The sequence below is a fragment of the Diadema setosum genome, chromosome 1, assembly GCF_964275005.1.
Source record: "Diadema setosum chromosome 1, eeDiaSeto1, whole genome shotgun sequence".
Classification (NCBI taxonomy): Eukaryota; Metazoa; Echinodermata; class Echinoidea; order Diadematoida; family Diadematidae; genus Diadema; species Diadema setosum.
In genome coordinates this window covers 44,035,476-44,056,551 of record NC_092685.1, presented here as the reverse complement: position 1 = coordinate 44,056,551, position 21,076 = coordinate 44,035,476, and the positions used below count along the sequence as shown (strand labels likewise).

At 39.4% G+C, this 21,076-nt stretch overlaps 1 protein-coding gene across 1 annotated transcript in view; it reads left to right on the top strand.

The window, feature by feature from the left end:
* LOC140236353 (ral GTPase-activating protein subunit beta-like) overlaps window positions 1-21,076 on the top strand; it is a 45,963-nt gene that overhangs the window by 17,798 nt on the left and 7,089 nt on the right. The window contains exons 12-23 of the mRNA XM_072316312.1: window positions 2,277-2,344; window positions 3,976-4,026; window positions 10,843-10,989; window positions 11,602-11,768; window positions 12,948-13,118; window positions 13,969-14,143; window positions 14,719-14,810; window positions 15,940-16,064; window positions 16,653-16,905; window positions 17,745-17,918; window positions 18,532-18,682; window positions 19,722-19,859. Coding sequence (XP_072172413.1) covers window positions 2,277-2,344; window positions 3,976-4,026; window positions 10,843-10,989; window positions 11,602-11,768; window positions 12,948-13,118; window positions 13,969-14,143; window positions 14,719-14,810; window positions 15,940-16,064; window positions 16,653-16,905; window positions 17,745-17,918; window positions 18,532-18,682; window positions 19,722-19,859 — 1,712 coding nt within the window. The remainder of the gene's footprint in view (window positions 1-2,276; window positions 2,345-3,975; window positions 4,027-10,842; window positions 10,990-11,601; window positions 11,769-12,947; window positions 13,119-13,968; window positions 14,144-14,718; window positions 14,811-15,939; window positions 16,065-16,652; window positions 16,906-17,744; window positions 17,919-18,531; window positions 18,683-19,721; window positions 19,860-21,076) is intronic.

The following is a 21,076-nucleotide window of genomic DNA, read 5'->3' as shown; positions in this document are numbered from 1 at the left end:
CTACATTAAATATCAGCCGAATTGTGGCAATTTCATGAATTACTTCAGATGTAATCTTTTGTGATGCACGCACCAGCTAGAATGGTTGAAAATGCGTTCTTTATTTTTCTCCCCATAATCTCTTCGCATTCCGTACATGCGTTCTTGAAAGGTATACGACACGGCCGAATTCACGATCCTTTTTGCGTCTATTTCTACCTCAAATATCAGCGGGATTGCGATGATTTCATGTATGACTTCGGACGCAATCTTTATGATGCACGGGCCAAAAGGGTTTGAAAATGTGTCCTGTATTTTTCACCCAATAATCACTTCGCATTGCGTACATGCCTATACGTCACGGCCGAATTCACGATCCTTTTAGCGCCTATTTCTACATCAAATATCAGCGGGATAGCGATATGTCATTAATTATTTCGGATGAAATCTTTAGTGATACATTCACCAGAAGGGTTGAAAATGCGTTCTTTATTTTTCTCCCGATAATTTCTTCGCATTTGTGCATGCGTTTTCAAAATTATACATTGCATGCAGGGCCGAATTCGATATTCTTTTTGCGCCTATTATTGTTTACTCAAATTCCAACGGGATTACGAAATTTTCATGAATTACTTTTCGGCTGTAATCTATATGATGCAAGCGCCAAAAGGGGTGAAAATGTGTCCTTTATTTTTCTCCCGCTAATCTTTTCCCATTTCGTACATGCGTTCTTAAAAGGTATACGACACGGCCGAATTCACGATCCTTTTTGCGCCTATTTCTACCTCAAATATCAGCGGGATTGTGGCGATTTCATGAATTACTTCAGATGTAATTTTTTATGATGCACGCACCAGAAGGGTAAAATGTGGTTTTTATTTTTCTCCCGATAATCTCGTCGCATTTGTGCATGCGTTTTTGATAACCAACACGGCATGCAGGACTAAATTCAAGATCCTTTTTGCGCCTATTATTCCCTCAAATTTCAACGGGATTGCGTTGATTTCATGCACTCACCAAAATGTGTCCTTTATTTTGTATTTTTTTCCTCTCCTCTGTAATCTCTTCGCATTTCGTACATAAGCTTTTGAAAGATACGAAGCGGCCGGTCGAATTCATGATCCTTCTTGGGACGATTTCTACCTCAAATATGTAAGCGGGACTGCCATGATTTCATGATTTTTTTTCCCTCCCTAGTATTATCTCTTCACATTTTGTGCATGCGTTCTTAAAAAGTACACGGAAGAGCCGATTTCGTGATCCTTTTTGCGCCTATCTTCATTATGAGACCATTCTGAGCGAATGAAAATATTCATTTGTGAAATGACTGTGTATAATGAAAATGAACGCAATCAGATCCATTTACAGTATCGCTGAATATCGAATGTGTTTGTACTTTTTCTAAAAATCGACACAAGTAAATTAGTTCTAACATAACTGCCACGCTGCTGCGAAGCCGGGATCGGATCGATCTTGCGTTAAAAAATCATGAGTAAAATGACCCAGAAATGCGTGCGCTTCTATCAGTGCTTCTTGTCTGGCATGACCGCCGATCGCAAGCAAACGAAAAGCAGTTACACTGTACATGCTCTGCATGTATTGCTTTGCACGGCAGTGCGTGAGCAGCGCCAAATGCGCAAGCGAGGGCGAATAACTGGTCGACTGCTAGTGCTCAAAACTAATGTATGTTTACTGTACAAAGTGCACCGGTAGACATAAACGAAAACTTGCGTAAAACTTGTTGAACAGTGCGATATCTTGCATTCTGTTTCTCCCTGATCGGGGCTGCTCTTTTTCTTTCTACTGACCCCACCAATGCTTTTTTTTTTTACTGGTCATGTCGGACCGGTAACTTGTGGATTTCCTGAAAAGTTACCGGTCCGACAGTGACTTTTACCGGTCTTTGACCGTCGGACCGGCGCCAGTGTGCAGCCCTGCTTTAACCATTACTTTACTGCTGATTTCATGTAAATGTTTGGAAAGAAAGATTGTTCAGTGACATCAAAATTTTTCAGTATTATGTATTTATCAAAACGTGGCAAATATCAGTGTCTATTTTCAAACCTTGTAGGCTAGACTCTAGGCTCCATTTTATAAAAGTTTCTATGATAGCGACTCTTACTGCAATGGCAAGTGTCATGGTAATGACAAGAACCCTGCTTTGTGATTGGCTCTTGCTACAAGAAGTTGCCATTCTAGGAGGAATTGCTGTCATAACTTCTTTTTGTGTAATGAGACGCTGATGATTAAATATTATGGAGGAAACTCATCCAAAGACTTTATTCTCTCATTCTCAGCTCGATCAGTGTGGAGGAGGGAGGTGACGGTGGATCAAGCAGCAATACGCTGACGGGCAGTCTCTATGGTAGGTAACACTCTTGTGTGCACTCTCCATTTCTGCTCTTACCTTCCAGTCGGCATAGATTTTTGTTCTGTTCCTTCATTCATAACTGATCTCATGTGGTGTAGTGCAGCTTTAAGTAACAAGCGAAGTGCAGAATATTGAGGATTGGGAACTTTGTCTTGTAAAATTTTATTAGTTTTTTTTATTTCTTTCTTTTTTAGTTACAAATGTGGAAATAATGCTCTCTGTCTTCAGGGGTAGATGTTTTGATGTGTGCTTTCCATCATTGTTCATCGTAGCAGGGAGGCAGCTAGAAATTGAATAATAGTGGTAGATCAACAAGTCTGTTTTCATGCCCACACTGGGTTTAAAGGGACAAATGTTTTTAAAGTTGCCACAGTCATCCAGTGATTGTGAAAAAAACAACAAGTGAACACGAATTTGGGTTACATTTGCCATGCGAAAGATTGTAAACATTGAAATTAAGTTTGACTGTTGGATAAGTCGATCTGAAGTAATGATTTCACAATCTAAAAAGAAATGAGATAAACTAACAGTGTCAATATGGAGTCACTATTTCTTGTGGATGCTCATTGGTGTTAAAAAAAAAGATACACATTAAAACGATACACCCAAACCTCTTTACTGGACACTGCATACATTGAATCTGTGGTGTCTCTACTTTCAACTGTTTAAAAAAAAAAAAGAAAATTCAGAAAATGACTTGGGATTCATGTGTTCTACTTGGAATCTTATGAAATTTTGACCTTTAATGGGGCTTCATAACTTTTTGATTTTGAGCTTTGATTTCTCAACAAATTAATAGGAAGTGAAAAAAGAAAAGACAGAACTTTGTCTACCAGAACATCTCAATCCATTCCGTATAACTTCTTTTGTGAGCAAATGGCTGTGTACATACTGTTAATAGCAGTAGGACATTTTAGATACTATTTGATAGAGCACAAAGCACAAATACCATTCTATATGTTTTGACCTTCATTTTTGCCATGCATAGATTTAGATTATGCAGAAGATTGACAAATTGGATAAGAAGTGTAAATGTGATGTATTCGTTCACCAGTGGATGTAGAGAGAGGGTGCAGAGTGTACATGCATTATGTTTACAAATTCAGTGTGTGAACAAAAAAGAAGAAGCAAAAAACAATAAAATTGTTAAATGTAGGAGGCTGAGGAGAGGCATTCACATCAAATGAGCATCTCATAATTCCCCAAATTCGACATTTTCCTTCTTCCTATTGCCCTGACTTTGGTTCAGTACCTTTCCATTTTTTTCTTGTCCAAGTTTATTTGATTGGATTCCTTTCTGTTTTACCTAAGTTGCCTTGTCCAATTTTGTTCGTTTATTTGATCAAATGCCTTTCATTTTTTTCTTTTTCCCAAAAACATTTAATAGTATCATCATCACTAACGGATCATGGAGATCATTCAGTTATAAGTTACTGATGAGGCTATGTGATGTTATCATCTTATTATGAGTTCTTATCTTTCTGAAACGTGATTACAAAATTGCATGGATAGGAGAGTTGAGAACATTTCCCCAACATCGCTTTTAGCTGGCTAGTACCTCTGCCCGTGTGTTGTATTTTGTTTTGAGATTTATTTCCCCTCCTTCCTGCCGTCCAACTCTTCAGCTTTATTCGATGCTGCTTTCAAGGAAAGTGCAGAGTCCCCCGCCGCCCCAGGTAACCAAAAACAGGGAGTGCACCAGAAATAATAAACGAGCTTATCGACAAACAAACAACATTCATTTATTCACAGAGTCATTGTGTAACCATCTGCTTTTCTCTTTCGTGTTTTTTCTATGCTTGAATCCTAACCACAGAACCCACCCCCACTCCTATCCCCTTGTTCTATCTCTCTCTCTCACATCTCAGTATTCTATTGTTCTAACACTTGGTTGTCTTGCTCATACAGTGTACAGTAGATAGAGTCACATGACTTCGTTTCACAGCGTGAGGTTTGACGCACATGGCCATACATTCTCATCAAGTGCTGTCACACACACACACACACAGACACCCCCCACACACACACACAATATATGCATACACACATACACCTTAACACCTCCAATTATGATAAGTTTATGTCAGCTCCCATTTTTTTTTTTTTATGCCTCCGCCACGAAGTGGTGCCGGAGGCATTATGTTTTCGGGTTGTCCGTCTGTCCGTCCGTCCGTACGTCCGTACGTCCGTCCGTCCACTTTCGTTTACGCGATAACTTGAGTAATATTTACTGGAATTTTACCAAACTTGGTCCAAGTATGAAGTATGATGGGGCAATTATTTGATTAGATTTTGGGTGAAATCGGCCAAAGGTCAAAGGTCAAGGTCAAATCATGAAATTGTAACCGTTTACACGATAACTCAAGACTGGATGGAGCAAATTTCACCAAACTTTGTTGGAGGATGATGTATGATGGCACAATTACTTGATTAGTTTTTCAGTGAAATCGGACAGAGGTCAAAGGTCAAATATCAAGGTCAAATCCTAAAATTTATCTGTTTACGTGATAACTCAAAACTGGATGAAGCAGCTTTCACCAAACTTGGTCCAAGGATGATGTATGATGGGACAATTAGTTGAGTAGATTTTAGTGACATTGGCAAGAGGTCAAAGGTCAAAAGTTCAAGGTCAAATGCTACAAATGTTGCAATATCCCCCATATCTATGCAATGCCCAAAGGTATTTTCTTGAAACTTGGTGTGGACATGTACTACTGCGTAAAGATTCTCCAGAGAGAGTTTCATGTCATAAGGTCAAAGGTTAGGTGAAAATGTTGCAATATTACTTTTCTTGCAAATGGTTCAATGTATCTGCGTGGAACTTGGTACATATGCATGTACTGTCTGGCAGGGATTATCTAGGGAATTTAGGGGTCATGGGTCAATAGTCAGGGGTCAAAGGTCAAGGTCAACTCCTCAAAATTTTACTATTTCCTTCATATACTAGTATATGCAATGCTTGCATTATTAGTTTCAAAACTTAATATATGCATTACCTAATGGAGATTCTCAGGGAAATTTCCAGCCAGAAGGTCAAAGGTCAAAGGTTAAGGGTCAAAGGCCAGGTTTCAATGCCCCCCCCCCCCAAAAAAAAAAAAAAAAAAAAAATCTATTTTGTACCGTCATCACACTCTTTCTTCGTACCTTGGAAATTACTCTATGCATAAACTTCCCCAAAATTCCCCAAATATGTGTACCTGCACTCTTAGAAAATTATAGCAAACCCAGTTCAAGACATTTCTGACAAACCTGTCATTTCAATATTTTGCCAGTTATGTGAAACTGTCATGGATCACACATTGTGAAGATATTGTACTATACGCCTATTGGGAGAATCATGCATTACGGCGGAGGCATCAGTCGCCATAGCGACATTTCTAGTTTTTTTATAAAACAGAATACCTCTTTCAATTTCAGAGATTGTCACAGAATAGATTATCACAGATTTTCGTAGAAGTGGATAGGAAGCAGAACTCACTTCTGTCCACTAATCTTTTAAAAGAAATGAATGAGCTGTAATGAAATACCTGCAATAAGGTGTTCTACGGCTGATTGTTCATTGTCGGGTTTCTCAATCCATATAAGTGAACAAAGCTTTTTCAGTAAGGTTAGTTTACTCTTCACATTACTATTTGATAGACCGTAAAATTCCCCATGATCCACATTACAGTGCACACACAAGCAAGATAAACCCTTTCAATATTGCTTTTCCAAGATTCACTAATCAAGATGAATATATATTGCAGCACATCCTGTATGTATATGCTTTGCTGTTTTACCTGTCTTTCTTTGTTCTCACTCTGTATGAATAACTGCAGTAAGTTTCTCTCCGTGATTTCAGTCTGGATAACTCATTTTTTTTTTTTTTTTCTCTGTGATAGCTGGATATTTTAACAGCTCTGCAAGATTAATAGGAATGGGCAGAATGTTGTTGAGATTTATCTCGGTATCGGTACAAAATAACATATGGAAGAAAAGTACTTGGACAGTGCGCAGACCTCGACCAAGCAGCTCATTTCCACCAATATGCACATATGCTGCAAATGAGCCTATTTCCCAGTGATCAAGAATTCTTTCTAGTCTCTCCACCTTAGCTTTCTGCTGCACCTTGAGTGCGCGCCTGGTGCTCTTATGTGCACCACAAATACACACAGCTCAGAATTCCCTCATTTGCTGGACCTATTTGTTAATGATAAGGGATCCTTCAACAAATTTTTCTAGGAATTCCTTGATCCAGACGGTGATCTGGATCACTACCAAAATTTGATCATCTGTTCCTTGTGTCATTATCAACTTTTCTTGTAAATTTCATTCAAATCCATTCACAAATTTTAGAATTATTTTGCAAACAGACAGACAAACCAACACAGGCAAAAACATAGCCTCCTTGGTGGAAGTAATAATGCTTTTTTATGTAAACATAAAGACGTGCACTTTTATATGTACAGTCAAACCTGTGCATAGCACCTGCTTTTGGGAAACGAGAAAGGATGGCCCTTATAGATAAGTGGCCACCAAAGACAGGTTTGCAAACACTTTGATTACAACGCACATCACTAGTAATTAAAGTATGCAACACCAGCGTCTCCCACACATGTGTACCTGCCATGGTAACAGGTTTGACTGTATTTTTGCTACGATAGTCTTTGAATGAATGCATTGCTCGTCGTTGGAGACTGACCACAGTTTGCAGTTCAATTGGTTAACAGTAGAGCTGTGCATGTCATTTCTATCACAGTGAATGTGTTTACATTGTTCTGTGGCATGGACAGTTATTGTGCCAGGTTACAGAAGTGATCACCGGTTACTGTTTACGCTGTTATTTTTGCGAGGGTTTAATTTTCGCTAATTTTGCAAATCACTGTTGGACCGCAAATTTTACAACACGCGAAAATGTCATCATGCGCTAGGCTATTAGTGCACTATAAAATACCCTTGGTGTCAATTCGTGAAATTGATATCTCACGAAAATGTCCGTGATCTCATTTGCGAAAAATATCTGTACGTGAAAATAACAGCTTATACAGTATTGGTAACTGTAGGAGATGTTTTTCACTGGTTTCCATTTGACAGCTGGTATTCAGTGTCCAAACTTGCTTCTGTCCACCGTCATGCATATGTCACATTTGTGTGCTGCATTTCGTCACAAGGTCGTCAGAGAAGGAGAAATCATGGCAATTAGACAAACTCAAGACTCAATTCATTTCCTACATATTCTAGTTTTATCTTTCTACTTATGCTATTGGGATTTACCATTGGTATGCTTATAGCAAGGATTCTCGTTGCAGTTTCATTCATTTGATGCCATTTCTTTCATGCCATGAAAGCCAAGACGATTTCATGAAATACATTCATTACATATCAAGAATGTGGCTATACGCCTGTAGAGTATAGCATTGCTCCTACAGTGTTACATATATTAAAGTTACCCACATGCAAATTTGTGATTACTGTGTGTGTGTGTGTGTGTGTGTGTGTGTGTAGATGTTTGTGTATTTTTTAATCAATTATGATGCGATAAAACCAGCAGCCATTGTCATTTGTGATTTTTTTTTTCCCTCCACTTGCCCTGGTTACGATGAGCCTAGCCATTTTCTGGTGTAAGGTTGTTGATCTATGTTCAATGTTGCGTATGATACCCCTACTAACTTTGTAGTTTTGTAGACTGCCAAGCCAAATTGCAGCCAATTTGCAGACACCAGTGGTATATTCCCTGAAGCACTGTGTGTCTTGCAGTAATTTTGGTTGCCATGGCAGCATCTCGATAACAACCAATCAACTTCCAGCATGTGATCTGTTGTGGCTACAAATGTTGCAACTTACCATTGTCTTGATATAATAGAGCCCATATCTTACCATCCACTGCAATTGACGTAAAAAAAAAATAAAGTAAACAAACATTTTAAGCGGTAAATACTAGTAGGAACCATATTTTTGCATCTGTACAATAGGGTGCCAAATTATGGTATGTACATAACTTGCAGTGCAGTTAATTCATGGTCGCAAAAGAAGCGTAAAATTCACTCTCTTGCTTCTCACTATCAGAGGTTATGATGTGTAATACTTTGAGAAGAGGATATAATTTTTTGACACTATGACAGTACCCTGTGATTGTATGTATCTGTTTTGAAATCAGCACTATACAAAGAAAAATTTATGTTAACTTAGAATATATATACCTGTACATGTATCCGACAAGTATTTACTCGAAGAAAATAGTTATAGCTGGATTGTACAGTATTTATATCAATTGGCTATCTGACTGGTATTATGGTGCATTAATAGCTAAATCTGCATATCAAGCAGCAAGCTAACATGTTCTTTACATTTTGTCTTCTGAAATTTTAAAATGTGTAAATATATTAAATCACATATATTTAAATCACAAATGCATAATCATGTATTTTACCAAAATAGCCTGTTGAGGACATTCTATTCTAATCAATTCACCTGTTATAAAGCTGACTCTGTTTTATTGCTTTTAATTGTAGCTTTAGCTGAGGATGTGCAAAAGAAAGGTATCTACCAACATAGTACCCTATTCCTGGTGTAAGGTTTCTCTATATTAACCCAATTTATGCTACATTTACACCATGTTCCCAGCGGCCATGGCACTCCCGTTTGCCTGAAACATAGTGCGCTGTTGGTAGGTGGGATATTCTCCTGGGTTTTTTTTCCCCTCCGTACGACAGCATTTGCACAGCGTCTGGTCAGGCCAGACTACTAATATTTTCTGTCGTGTCACATTATGGACTACCTTCAAGTTTTGTTACGGCCTGTAATATTCTGTCATGTGTTGTTGTGTTCATCTTGTTATATTGCGGCCTACGAGCTTTCTCATGAGCACCTGAACTGCCTTGGCAAAGGTTTTGACAGTTTAAAAATCTGACACGGCATCCATGACAATCACGGCCTGTCACGTTTGCCCATCCTGTCCTACTGCATTGTCTCATGTCCAACCTGATTTGTCCGTGGTGGCCTGAAACGTGACTGCTGTTGCTGCCGGGAACATGGTGTAAACGCAGCATAATATCACTTCTATTGCTGTTGTGTATGAGAGAGGTCTCTGACCGTAACTTTCCTAATCATGTATGTCTCTGTCTTAGTCTGCTTGGGGTGATCAGTCTCCTTCTTATTTAAAGACAAATAACACCTGCCAAGTTGTGAAAAGATATTGCAAATTGTTGGATCTTTTGATTTGACTTGGAATTGTTTCTTTCATTCCTTGATGAGCTGGGATGAACGTTGACAAGTTATATGCAATTTTGACCTGTTCAATAACATAGCATGCATTTTATTTTTTTATCTTGATGACCTTACTCTCAGTTTTGTTTGTTTGTTTTGGGGTTTTTTTGGTACACACAAGATATTTTCTGTTCCTTGAAGATTTAATGTTTTCAGAATGTAAGATGCATTTGCTAGACTGTCACTAAAAAAAAAAAAAAAATCTCATGTTCTTCTTTTTGCTGTCAGTGGAATGTGTCATTATATACCTTTTTTGTAGTGATGTGTTTTTTCCAAGTGAACTTGACATATGCATTGTGTCTATGCCACACATGTATTTCATAAGATATGTACATGTATCTTCATGTTGCCACTATTCATCAGACAGATGATGAGATGGAATTTCTTTTCACCCACAATTTCAGCGTATGTATTATGTCTTTCACAAAAGTATTCTGATGCAATCAACTTCACCAGACTAGCACACAATAAATGAAAAGGATTTAATTTTTCAGCATCTACCAATAACAATCAAGGATTTTTTTTTTTTTTTGTAGGATATGATTATCTATGATTTATAATGCACTCAATTAGATGTAAGCTGATGCAAGACAAAATATTGTTTTTTAATTCTCCTGTTGTGATAGAAAACTACATCACCAAAAAAAAAAGTCAAAAGGAAGTAAATGTCTTATATATGGGTCATCCAGGTCCATTTCTATATTGTTGTAAATTCTTTTCAGAAGAAACTACTGAAAAAGTGGGAATTTTGCAAGGAGGAAATTTAAGTGCAATGCGCACAACATGAAACTGATGCAAAAATGAAAGTGCAATTATTTTTTTTTTTGCTCTTCATATATTGTATTATTGCATATTTTCTATTTCAAGGCAGGTATCTTGTCAAGGCAAAACTGCTTCATTATTTGTAATTTTCTTTGCTAATCCTGTAGTGTGAGTGAATTTACTGTCATAATGAACACCATTTAGTTTTTATCCCAGTATGAGCTGGCAAAGCCCTTATCAGATGTGGTAGCAGTGAGCTGTTGGAAGTACTCGCTCAATTATTGTGACCGTCTCTGAAGCCAAAACATATCAAATTCATCTTACCCAGCTGAGCACAAAAAAAAGAAGAAAAGATTACTCACTTGATAATTTCCACTACTGCAATATATGATTAGTAAGGTCTCATTTTCTCTGTCTTGTTCTGTTAGCCTATATTGTGTTGGTACCAACTTTTGACCATGTTTTTCGTGTTTGTCAAATACTAGTCACTGATTCTGCATGGGTCATCTTTGTGAGGTGCTGCCACCTGGTGTTTCAGCAGCTCATGTCCACGTGGATCAAGGACTGTGGGGTTGCCATGGCAGCGCTGGAGCTGTTGTCGGGTGTGGCCAGGATACCAATGAAAGTACAGGGTGAGATGAGTTGTGGTGCATGGCCCATTGTGATGCAACGTGGACCTGAGAGCCCCAGCATAGTTTCCATAGCAACGATCATTTTGTTGGCAGCCAGCCACAATATATTGTAAAGGCTGATTATTCAAAATTCCACTTGCACTGTATGTACAGTAATCATTATGATGAATGTTATGATTACAAGAAAACCAAACAAGCCAAAATGAATGCACACACGCAAAAACAAATCAAAACTTGGGATGCCCTGGTATTTAAAGTTTTCCCAGATGAGTTTTGGTAAATCACGACTTTTAGTTTGTCTGTATTTTTTCCCAATACAAATAATGATGTGTTACGTTAGTGTTAAATATTAATGTATTTTGTCAATGTTTGGTGATCAATAATGTCAATAAGGATATGATTTGATTAACATGTCATCAAATCAACCTATATTATCAACCTATCAACAGCCAAGAAATGATTCTCGTGATGTGTAGCATGCCTTATTTTGTTCAAGTTTCTGTTTTTCATTTGGTAACAATGGGTGTGTCTTTTAATAATGGATTTGTTGCGTTTACGTAGCGTCATTACAAAGAATGCTGTGTTTGTTTTTATATACTTGCAACGATGCAGATCCGCTGGAGTGCAAGCGAAATGTCAAGTGGATCTGCGACCACATCGCAAAGCAGTGCAGCCAGCCGTCGGTCTTTCACTCGAGGGACCTCCACTCTATCATCGTGGCTGCCTTCCACTGCCTCACCGTCTGGGTGGTGGAGCACAGCTACCTCCTCAAGGACAGGGTGAATAGAACATCATGAAGATGACTTGTTCATGTTTTCTTCATCTTTTCTTTTCTTCATCCCTTTTCTGCCTTCAAGGCGTGCTAATTGCATCAGTGACCACACCCCCTTTTGTGGAAACCTACAAGGAGAAGGTTTTGGGTGTGTGTCTGTTAAAATGGTACCCGTCGCTGTCTCGTGCGGTTTCACTGTGCGAGGCGTGGAATTTTGTTCTCGTCATGTAGCAATGTTGTCGTTAGAGTCTGAACAGGGTTTTAGTCTTTCTAGTTTTCATCCTACATTTCTGTGCTCCCCTCTTCCTTTTCACATTGTATTCACTTCTTTATCTACACGTTTTTTTTTATCTCTCTTTTTTTTTTCAATTCGCATTCAGCCTTGATTTGTGGTCTTGCTCATTCTTGAGTTGTGTTGGGAAGTTGTGCTGTGAATATTGCCAGCTAAGAGATTTATTACTTCAGATTAATTTCTTTTTTGTTTCCTCACTCACTCTCTTAACCAAGCAAAAAAAAATAAAAAGAAATTAGAAGAGAAAGTTAAAGTGGTAGATGTAATTTCGGAGTGAATAGTGTGCAATAGAATGGAAGAAAACTTTGTGTGGTACTCACTCACTTGCATGGTCTGCAGCAGTAGCAAAGAATTGACTTTATAGTGTGTCCCCAGGAACGAGTCATTGATATAGTAGAGCAATACTACCAACAATGCCCCATAAAGCAGTCCATATCTGTATAATGTCATTTCTTGTCGATGCAAAATTTGGAACTGCTCTTGTTCGAGAAAGGCAGCCACGTCCACACAATCGAAAAGTCCCTAGTGTTACAGTAGAACTATGATAATTAACAATGCCCTGTAAAGCAATCCCTATCTGTATAATGTCATTTCTTGTCGATGCAAAATTTGGAACTGCTCTTGTTCGAGAAAGGCAGCCACGTCCACACAATCGAAAAGTCCCTAGTGTTACAGTAGAACTATGATAATCAACAATGCCCTGTAAAGCAGTCCTTATCTGTATAATGTCATTTCTTGTCGATGCAAAATTTGGAACTGCTCTTGTTCGAGAAAGGCAGCCACGTCCACACAATCGAAAAGTCCCTAGTGTCACAGTAGAGCTATGATGATTATCAATGCCCCGTAAAGCAATCCCTATCTTTATAATGTCATTTCTTGTCAATGCAAATCCAGGAGACACTGCAGATAGTGCTGGAGGTGGTGGAGCTGGGTATCTCGGGCACCAAGTCACAGCCCAAGGCCAGCATCCCGGCCGTCCTCAAGCAGGAGAAGGAGCTGAAGCCAACCTCCACTAGGGTCAAGAACGCCGCCCAGGGAGTGCTATCCTGTATCCTCAACCAGCTGGTAAGGGACTGACTAGTCGGCTTGCATCCTTAAAGGGGAAGATTACCCCTGAAAATCATTATGTGTGAATAGATGCAGAAAAAATTTGAGGGACAGGACGATGACAGTTTGGGCAAATTCTGATCAAAAGCAAGAGATTTATGATTTTTTGAAGTTGCGATCATTCGCGCAAATTGGCAATTTCGTGATCTCACATGCGAGCTCACCCCCAATTTACTCTATGCTATATGGTAAGAAATGTTTGTTTTCTCATCAAGAAAATTTCCAATCCTACATGCACCCTTATTACATTCATTGTCAATATTTTTGATGCAACCCCTGCATGGAAAAAAATATATTTGTCAGAATACCAAGAAAGGGAATTTTTCGCATGTAAACAATCTGTTATCCAAAAACTGCCATGTTTTGCAGCTTTGTGTGTATGTCAAAGGTTGTGTCCATGATACTGCTCATGTTAACATAATGCAGTTTGCACATTTCTTCACTGACACATGTAATTTACAACCAAAGCAGATACCGGTAGATTTCAGCACTTCTCAATCATAGTTTGTGTAAGCGCAAACACTGTTCAGTGAAAAACTGTAATGCAGAGAAACATGTTCAGGTATTCAGTGAGAGGCGGGCAGAGGCTTCTATTTCTGTTTTCTTCGTCCTTGTGCACTGATGATTTTAACCCGTTGAAGACAAGTCCCGAGTATACTTGGGCAGGTGTCTATGGGAACTGTCTTTGGGAAATGCGTGTTGTAGCAAAATCAGCCTGTCCTCAACGGGTAAGTTTCTGTTGTAATCTAATTTCTTGCTGTTCCCGCTTGTCACCCTCCTCTTCCCCCCCCCCCCCCCACGATCTCAGGGGTCCTTCCCAGCCCCGTGTGGACCCGCCACCGTGGTGTCTCTCCTGGACGAAGCCTCCCTCCTGCAGTACGTGGACCATCCCAACACCGAGGTCAAGCCGACCTTCAAGTACTTCGTCATGGACAACACCATCCTGCTGGCCATGCTGGAGGAACCGCTCAAATTTGCCAAGGGTCAGTTGATGGTTGTCCGCCTTGATCATCATCATACTTGCTGAAATACCTATTCTTCATTGATTATATCCTTATTTCTTTTTTTTTCTTTTTTTAGTAGCGAGATCATTCTGTGCAAAAACAAAGTGAGAAGAACAATATGAGAGACATGGAGGTCACATGACCTTCCTGACTGCTCTCAGGTGCCAATGCTTTATTGATAGTCAAATGGTTGTAATTTTAGTTGTGATAGTTGCTCATGTTTCCCAGATCCATGAGTCAGTGCCATTGCCTTTATTTTGTGTTTAGTGTGACATAGATAAAATCACACACACAGAAAAATGTATTACTGAATGAATTACTATCTACATACCGTCGGTTGAGAATGATAAGGGCGTTAAGTTGCCACTAAACCCATAGTGTTCAAGACCACTTAACGCCCTTCTCATTCTCAACAGACGATACAAAGATGCTGGCACAATTTCTTCTGTGTTTCTTTAAATTGTTTTAAGAGAGCTGTCCAATATCAAACTGCAAAGCTGAGGGAAAAGGAAAATATAGATGTTGATATTTATTCTTAAATTGTTTATCTTCAGAACCCTTGCCAACAGTGACCACCATTATCCGAGGCCCGACTGGTCGCCACGTCTGGACATTCCAGCTCAGGCACTCGTCTCGCAAAGACCAGGTAGATTGCCGCAAAGTTACGTGTGTGATGAACTGAGAGGGTTGAATTATGAAAGAGACATAATGTTTAAGGTCAATGCAATGACTCTTACGCCAGATGATTATTGATATCCAGCATGTATCTCTCTTCAAATTTTTCATACCCAACCTCCTCATATAGAATGTGGTTTGAAACCTATTATAAAATGGGTTCAAGAATGTAGCCAATTGGAAGCGCTGAAATGAGTCACGTGTGCGTGCATGATTTCTTACGATTGCACGGCCTTGCAAAAAAGCGTAAAGTCACTGACGTCACAATGTTTACACTAGCAGTGCACACTCAATCAGTTGTTGCAAGTGCGTCGCGCACTTCTATACGCGCTGTCAATCCTGTAAACAACTTCTAGTTCGGGCTGCCAGCCGGCCTTTCTTGAGTGCATAAGTGGCGTACGTACGTATACGCCTATACGTACAGTACTTACATGTGCGGGATTTCCGAGTGCGACGTGCATAAATGTTTGGGACGAACATCTTCGGACATCTTGACTTTTGAGCATGTAGCTGACCGGTATTGACCCACAAAGGTACAAGAAAAATGCTGTTAGTTTTCAACCCATTTTATAAATCAAATAATACACAGGTTTGAGTTCGTGACGTTAGTGGAGATGCAGCTCACTCTCGGGTATTTACAATGTAGTGCAACATGCACTCGGCTTCGCATTGTGCATGTTTCACAATTGTAAATACCCTTGAGTGCGCTACATCTCCACCAACGCACTCTCACCTATGTATTATTTGGATATCATTCACTGACAGAGCCAGCTACAGTACTATGTACAAATGCAATTTTGATGGAATTTAGTAGGATGGAGCACTGTATTATGGTATATAAGTGGAAAAGGCTTTCACAGGGGACCCTACTGTTTCAAGTCCCATTCACACATACATCCTTGGACAAGATGTCTTACCCATGCTGTCCATATTGGGCAAGGTGTTTTATGAGTACCTAGCAGTGCGTAGCTGATAAACAGCATAGCCCAGTGGGGGAAAAAAGGTGCTGTGATTAGATGAGAATGTATCAATCATGTTATGAAAAGCCATTTTAATAAATGAATGTCATGCCAAACCTCTGTCAAAATCCTTTCCAAAAGGAGGCGGCTCAGAGGCGGCTGATCTACCCAGGGAGACCGGAGCCAAATGACAGCATGGGAATCCATCACGAGATCACCTCCAAATACTTCCCAGACTCCATCAATAAGATTCCCATCACCAAGGCGTAAGTAGCTATCATGTTCCTCGTGCGTCAAGCAGTCATGTGATTTCAGCTGATGTATTTTATACTAAAGCAAGATCATATTCAGTTTTGTTGCTAAAAAGGCCAACAACCAAACAAAAGAGGCATGATGTAGTGTCATCTGCAACAATTACATGCATGCATCTATCCATCTTATTCTTCAGTGGTGCCAGTGTGTGATGCTGTCCTGGAGCTGTCTTATTTTATGTGCAATGTTAAAGACAATGTCTTGAGTGTCAGTGACCTGGCTTCTTTGCAATTGGAGGGGAAAATGAGCTTCTAGGGGAAAAGGTGCTTTGAAAAAGGTTGATGAATTCAAGGTACTGTAAAGAAAGTGGTAAGGCAAGCGACTGATATTAAGATGTCCAGAAAGTCCATCTGTTATTTCAGTTTGAGCCCTTTCAGAGCAAGTAATATCATGTATCAGTACATTGTCCTTTGATGATGCCCTAATTTTTCACATGAGTAACTTTCTTCATTCAAAAGACCAAACTGCATTTAGCTTGATTGAAATTAATCTTTCCTCTCCGTTCATCGTTTGTCCGGTTACTGATGTCATAACGCCACCAGGGACCAGAGCATCCCGAGCCTGTCTGAGATCGAGACGGAGGAGTCCGGGGAGGACCACGTCAAGCTTGGACGGCTCCTTCAGGACCAGATTGAGTACGAGGCCCTGGTCAGCGAAACGGCCAGGCGGGAGAAGGGAAGGGCGGACTATCCAAACCCGCAGACGGAGACCAAGCCCCCCAGACCCTCGGGGGAGTTCAGCCCGGCTAGGCTTCTCCTCTCCCACCTCGGATACCTCTCCATTGAAAGTTTGCAGGTGAAAACCCATGTCATAGGCCCACAGTAGAATTAGATTTGATGCTTGACTGTCTGCTGTGATTTATTTCTCATTCAGTAAAGTCAGTATATTTTCAGTGATTAAATATTTAACCTGTACAGGCTTTTTAAAAACTGATGGTGATCCATATGCTTTCTTGGGTTAGGAAATCAGACGAGCTTTTATTACTAAAAATTGTAACACCCTCAGAGTGTCATTCATGTGCAGAGCTGGGGAAGCAGCGAGCAGTGGAAGTTTCTTCTTGCAGCATTTAAAAACAAAAGTGTGAAAATCAGAACTTAATATGTCAGTCATGCTACAGGCGACTCCCTTCATACCAAAGACCTCGGGACCAGCAGTGAAATTTTGTTGTAGCCGAACAAATTAAGTATATAAAGATATATAGATAATAATTTGGGAACCTGACTTCATTGTGAGGGAAAGTTTGTTATAATTGTGTTCAGTATAATGGGAGTGCACTGTAACCCAGAGTTGATCAGCATCTCCTTGGGTACAGAATATCTACTCTGTGTCTGCAAAACCAACATCCTTTTTTCTTTTACAGTTAATACTACTTTATCTTTCAATTGCCGTAATGCACATGTCAATGCTCAGTCAAAGCTTCATGACGTAATCATTCGATGTGGATTCGTTATTCTTCTCGTGTGGACAGGGTCTGGAGAACATTTACTTCCCGCCGTCTGTGGTGTAACCAACATCCCTATTTCTGTCACAGTTGATGTGGTCTTTTGATGAACTGGATGAATCAGATAGTTCTCAATCACAGCTTCATGAAGTGATCATTCAGTGTGGATTCATTGTTTTTCTCATGTGAACAGGGCCCAGAGAACACTCACCTACCGCCTGCCTTGGTGGCGCTGGATGAGAGCCAGGCGGGTTTCACCGGAGACCTCCTACAGCTGGACCAGATCCCCAGCCGGACCTTTGACACCGCCTTCATCTTCTACGTCAAGACGGGCCAGAAAAAGGCAGAGGAAATCCTCAAGAATGTGGTAGGTGAACCATGTGATTGATGGATTCTGAAAATCCCAGTCTTAATCCTCTTACGTGCTCACTTAGGGTTGTAAGTTGCCAAGCTTTTTCATCAGCATTCAGTAAAGCCATCCAAACGTGACCTAGTCATAAATGTAGCATGCCCACTCAGGCGTAGCAGTATGCCTCAGGCCAACAGGAAGACCATGGTGACACTATAGCCAATAGGAATTAGGCGGATTAGGTAATCCCCTTTCAGTGACAATTACTTTCCAGACCTCTGTGCCTGTTGGCAAAGAAAGTACTCTAGAGTTAACGCTAGTTGGGTCATCATAGTAAATCATTCATTGTCAGTCCTTCAGGTAATATGTATGTATATAGATATATCAGAATTGTTTTACTTTTTAATAGTATCATATTTGATAGTCCCACTTTTGACAAAACTATTTTCTACGTTTACTTGTCCATATCGGCTGGACCTTAAGCATTGCTAGTTCTCTCATCAGCTCAGTGACTGAATCCCCCTCCCCCTCCCTCTCCCCCTCCCACATGCACACCCCCAAAACATCATACACTTCTGTACATGCATAATATTGCTGTGTTCATGTCCTCTCTATGATTTCCATGTGACAGAAATCACAGGATAATGTGCAATACCAGTTCCTGGAGTTCCTACAGGCCCTGGGCTGGCCAGTTGTGATCGGTCAGCACGCAGGCTGGACGGGTCACATGTCCACCTCATGGAAGATACCCACATCTGCTTCCAAGGAAACAGAAAACTCTGGTGAGTAACTTTTTTCAAGAAAACCAACCATCCAACCAACCAACCAACAAACAAACGAACAAACATGTGCCTCATTAATAAATTGGAATAATCATTATCACATACAGTAATGCAGAAACATGTATATAAATACCTCTCTTCACTCACCTTTCAACTCATCATTTATCTTCAGAAATTAAGCTTTGCAGGAAAAGACAGGGTTCTCTTGTTCCTACCTATGACCCTTAAAAATGATTTTAATGGATGTGAAAAGGATGAATCCCTTTTTGATATGGTTAGAAAACTTTCAACAGTTTACATGAAATGGACACAACTTCAGTGAGTGATATTAGTGCTTGATCCAAATGAAGTTCCTGTTCAGACTTTCAGCGCTTGGGGTTGGGATGGACACAACATCGATAAGTATTATCAATGCTAGATCCAGATTCAGTTCCTGTTTAAATTGCAGGTAGAGTCAATTATCAAGGGAGTACAAGATTTGGGTTCGAACATCAAGGTTTTAATGGCATTACTGTAATTATCTGATCGTCCCTTCACCGGCTTTGTTCAGTACTGCCCCATTCATGATGTAGTAGATTTTAGTGAAGGGTAGAAAGTATGTAGAGTGTATTAATAATGAAATTAACAATAGCGGACTCTTATAAAAAGCTCATTTTACCTAAAATCAGAAAATTAATAGGATATGCTACCATACAACGTAATATCCTAAAACATAAAAACAAACTGAAAAAAGAATGCAACAAACAAATATATAAATGATGTAAACACTGTCAGTGTAAATTAAAGAGGTAGATTGTCGGATTCAATTTGAAAACATCTTTAGAAGATGCTTGTCGTAAAGATACAGGAAACTTATTCCAGAGTTTTGGGCCCATGTATGAAAAAGCTTGATCCCCCATTTATGTTTGATTGGAAGTATCTATAAGATTTGTGAGTTAAATGAACAGAAATTTTGTGATAGTACATTCTGTATGAGAGAATTACGCTTGGAAGGTTTGCAAAATGATGGAACTGGAATAAAAATGATTCTATCCAATAGATACCAGTGTGGCAGAAGAGACCCATGGTGGTAGTCTGTACAGCGGTAAAAAGCAGGTCCTCTACTTTGCCGACTTCACCTCGGAGATCGCCTTCGTCGTACCCACGGAGGAGGAGGCCAAGCCTGGTTCCACTGAAGGTATTGTCAGCATCAGATTTTAAACTTCGTTCTCAGGGAAGCAAATTTGGCCCTCACCATAACCACCTTTTTCTATTGCTGCTTCTTGTCTTTCTTTTCTCTGTTTCTTTGATCTGTACACTTCCCAATTTTCCTAGATGTGTTCCTCCTTTGATGATTCAGCCAGTTTTGAATAGTTAGAGATCTGAAAAATGTTTGCAAACAGGGGATAGTGTTTATTTTGTGTATGAAACAGGAAATGACATGCAATTCATTCTGAAAATCCATGGTGTTATGTTATAGTGAGGCTCACTTGAACTCTTGATGATAAAAGATGATGTAAAAATTAAATGTTTCTCTGAGAAGATCTTTATCCATATCCTCTCATTTTGTACTCAGTTTCTTTCCGTCATGTCTGATTTCTTTTTCATCTTAGCATCTTATTTCATGTATTTTTCATGTATTTAGAGCATATGTGACCGTGCATCACAAAACGAACAAAAAGTCGCACACACTGATTTTGTGTGAGGACTTAAAATAGGTGAAATGGGTTAACCTTGCCGATCTTGACTTTTTCATATTTTCTGAAAGGTCTTCATTTACATTATGCTAAAATTTGGGATCATAAAACGTTCAGGAAAGTGTGTTTTTAAGCAGTTTATCTCACACATTTTTTGGTAGAATAGCAAGATTAGGTGCGTCTTGAGAATCCCCTTTTCATTTCCGAAAGACCTTGTACACACTCTTCACTTTCAACTCTAATAACTTTTGAAAGGATGGTGCTACTGCTTTGAAAGTTGGCATTAATTATGGACTGAATGTGGTAATAAGGAATGCTCAATTTCAATTTAATCTGATAATCCCTTCATTGTTGTTACTCCAGTGATTTACATTCTGTCTTTTGTCCCATTCATCGTACAGCCAGCACGGCTTGGTAAAGATTAAGCGCTTGGATAGACACTGTACTTCAGAGCCTCTTTTCTCAGTTCACACTTTTCCAGAGTGTGTGCTTTCTTTCCAATATTTAGATAGGTTAGGAGAGTCCATTTGATTTGAGTTATACATCATTTTAAAGCTTAATGTCTGCTCTTTTAGAATATGCTCTTAACTAAATTTTCATGTCTGGCGAGTTTTTGTTTGTTTTGTAATGCAGGGTCACATATATATCCTCATCCATATTTCTGTGATATCATGATGAAAAAAAAAGATGGTGACTGCAAAAGATTATACTTAGTCTT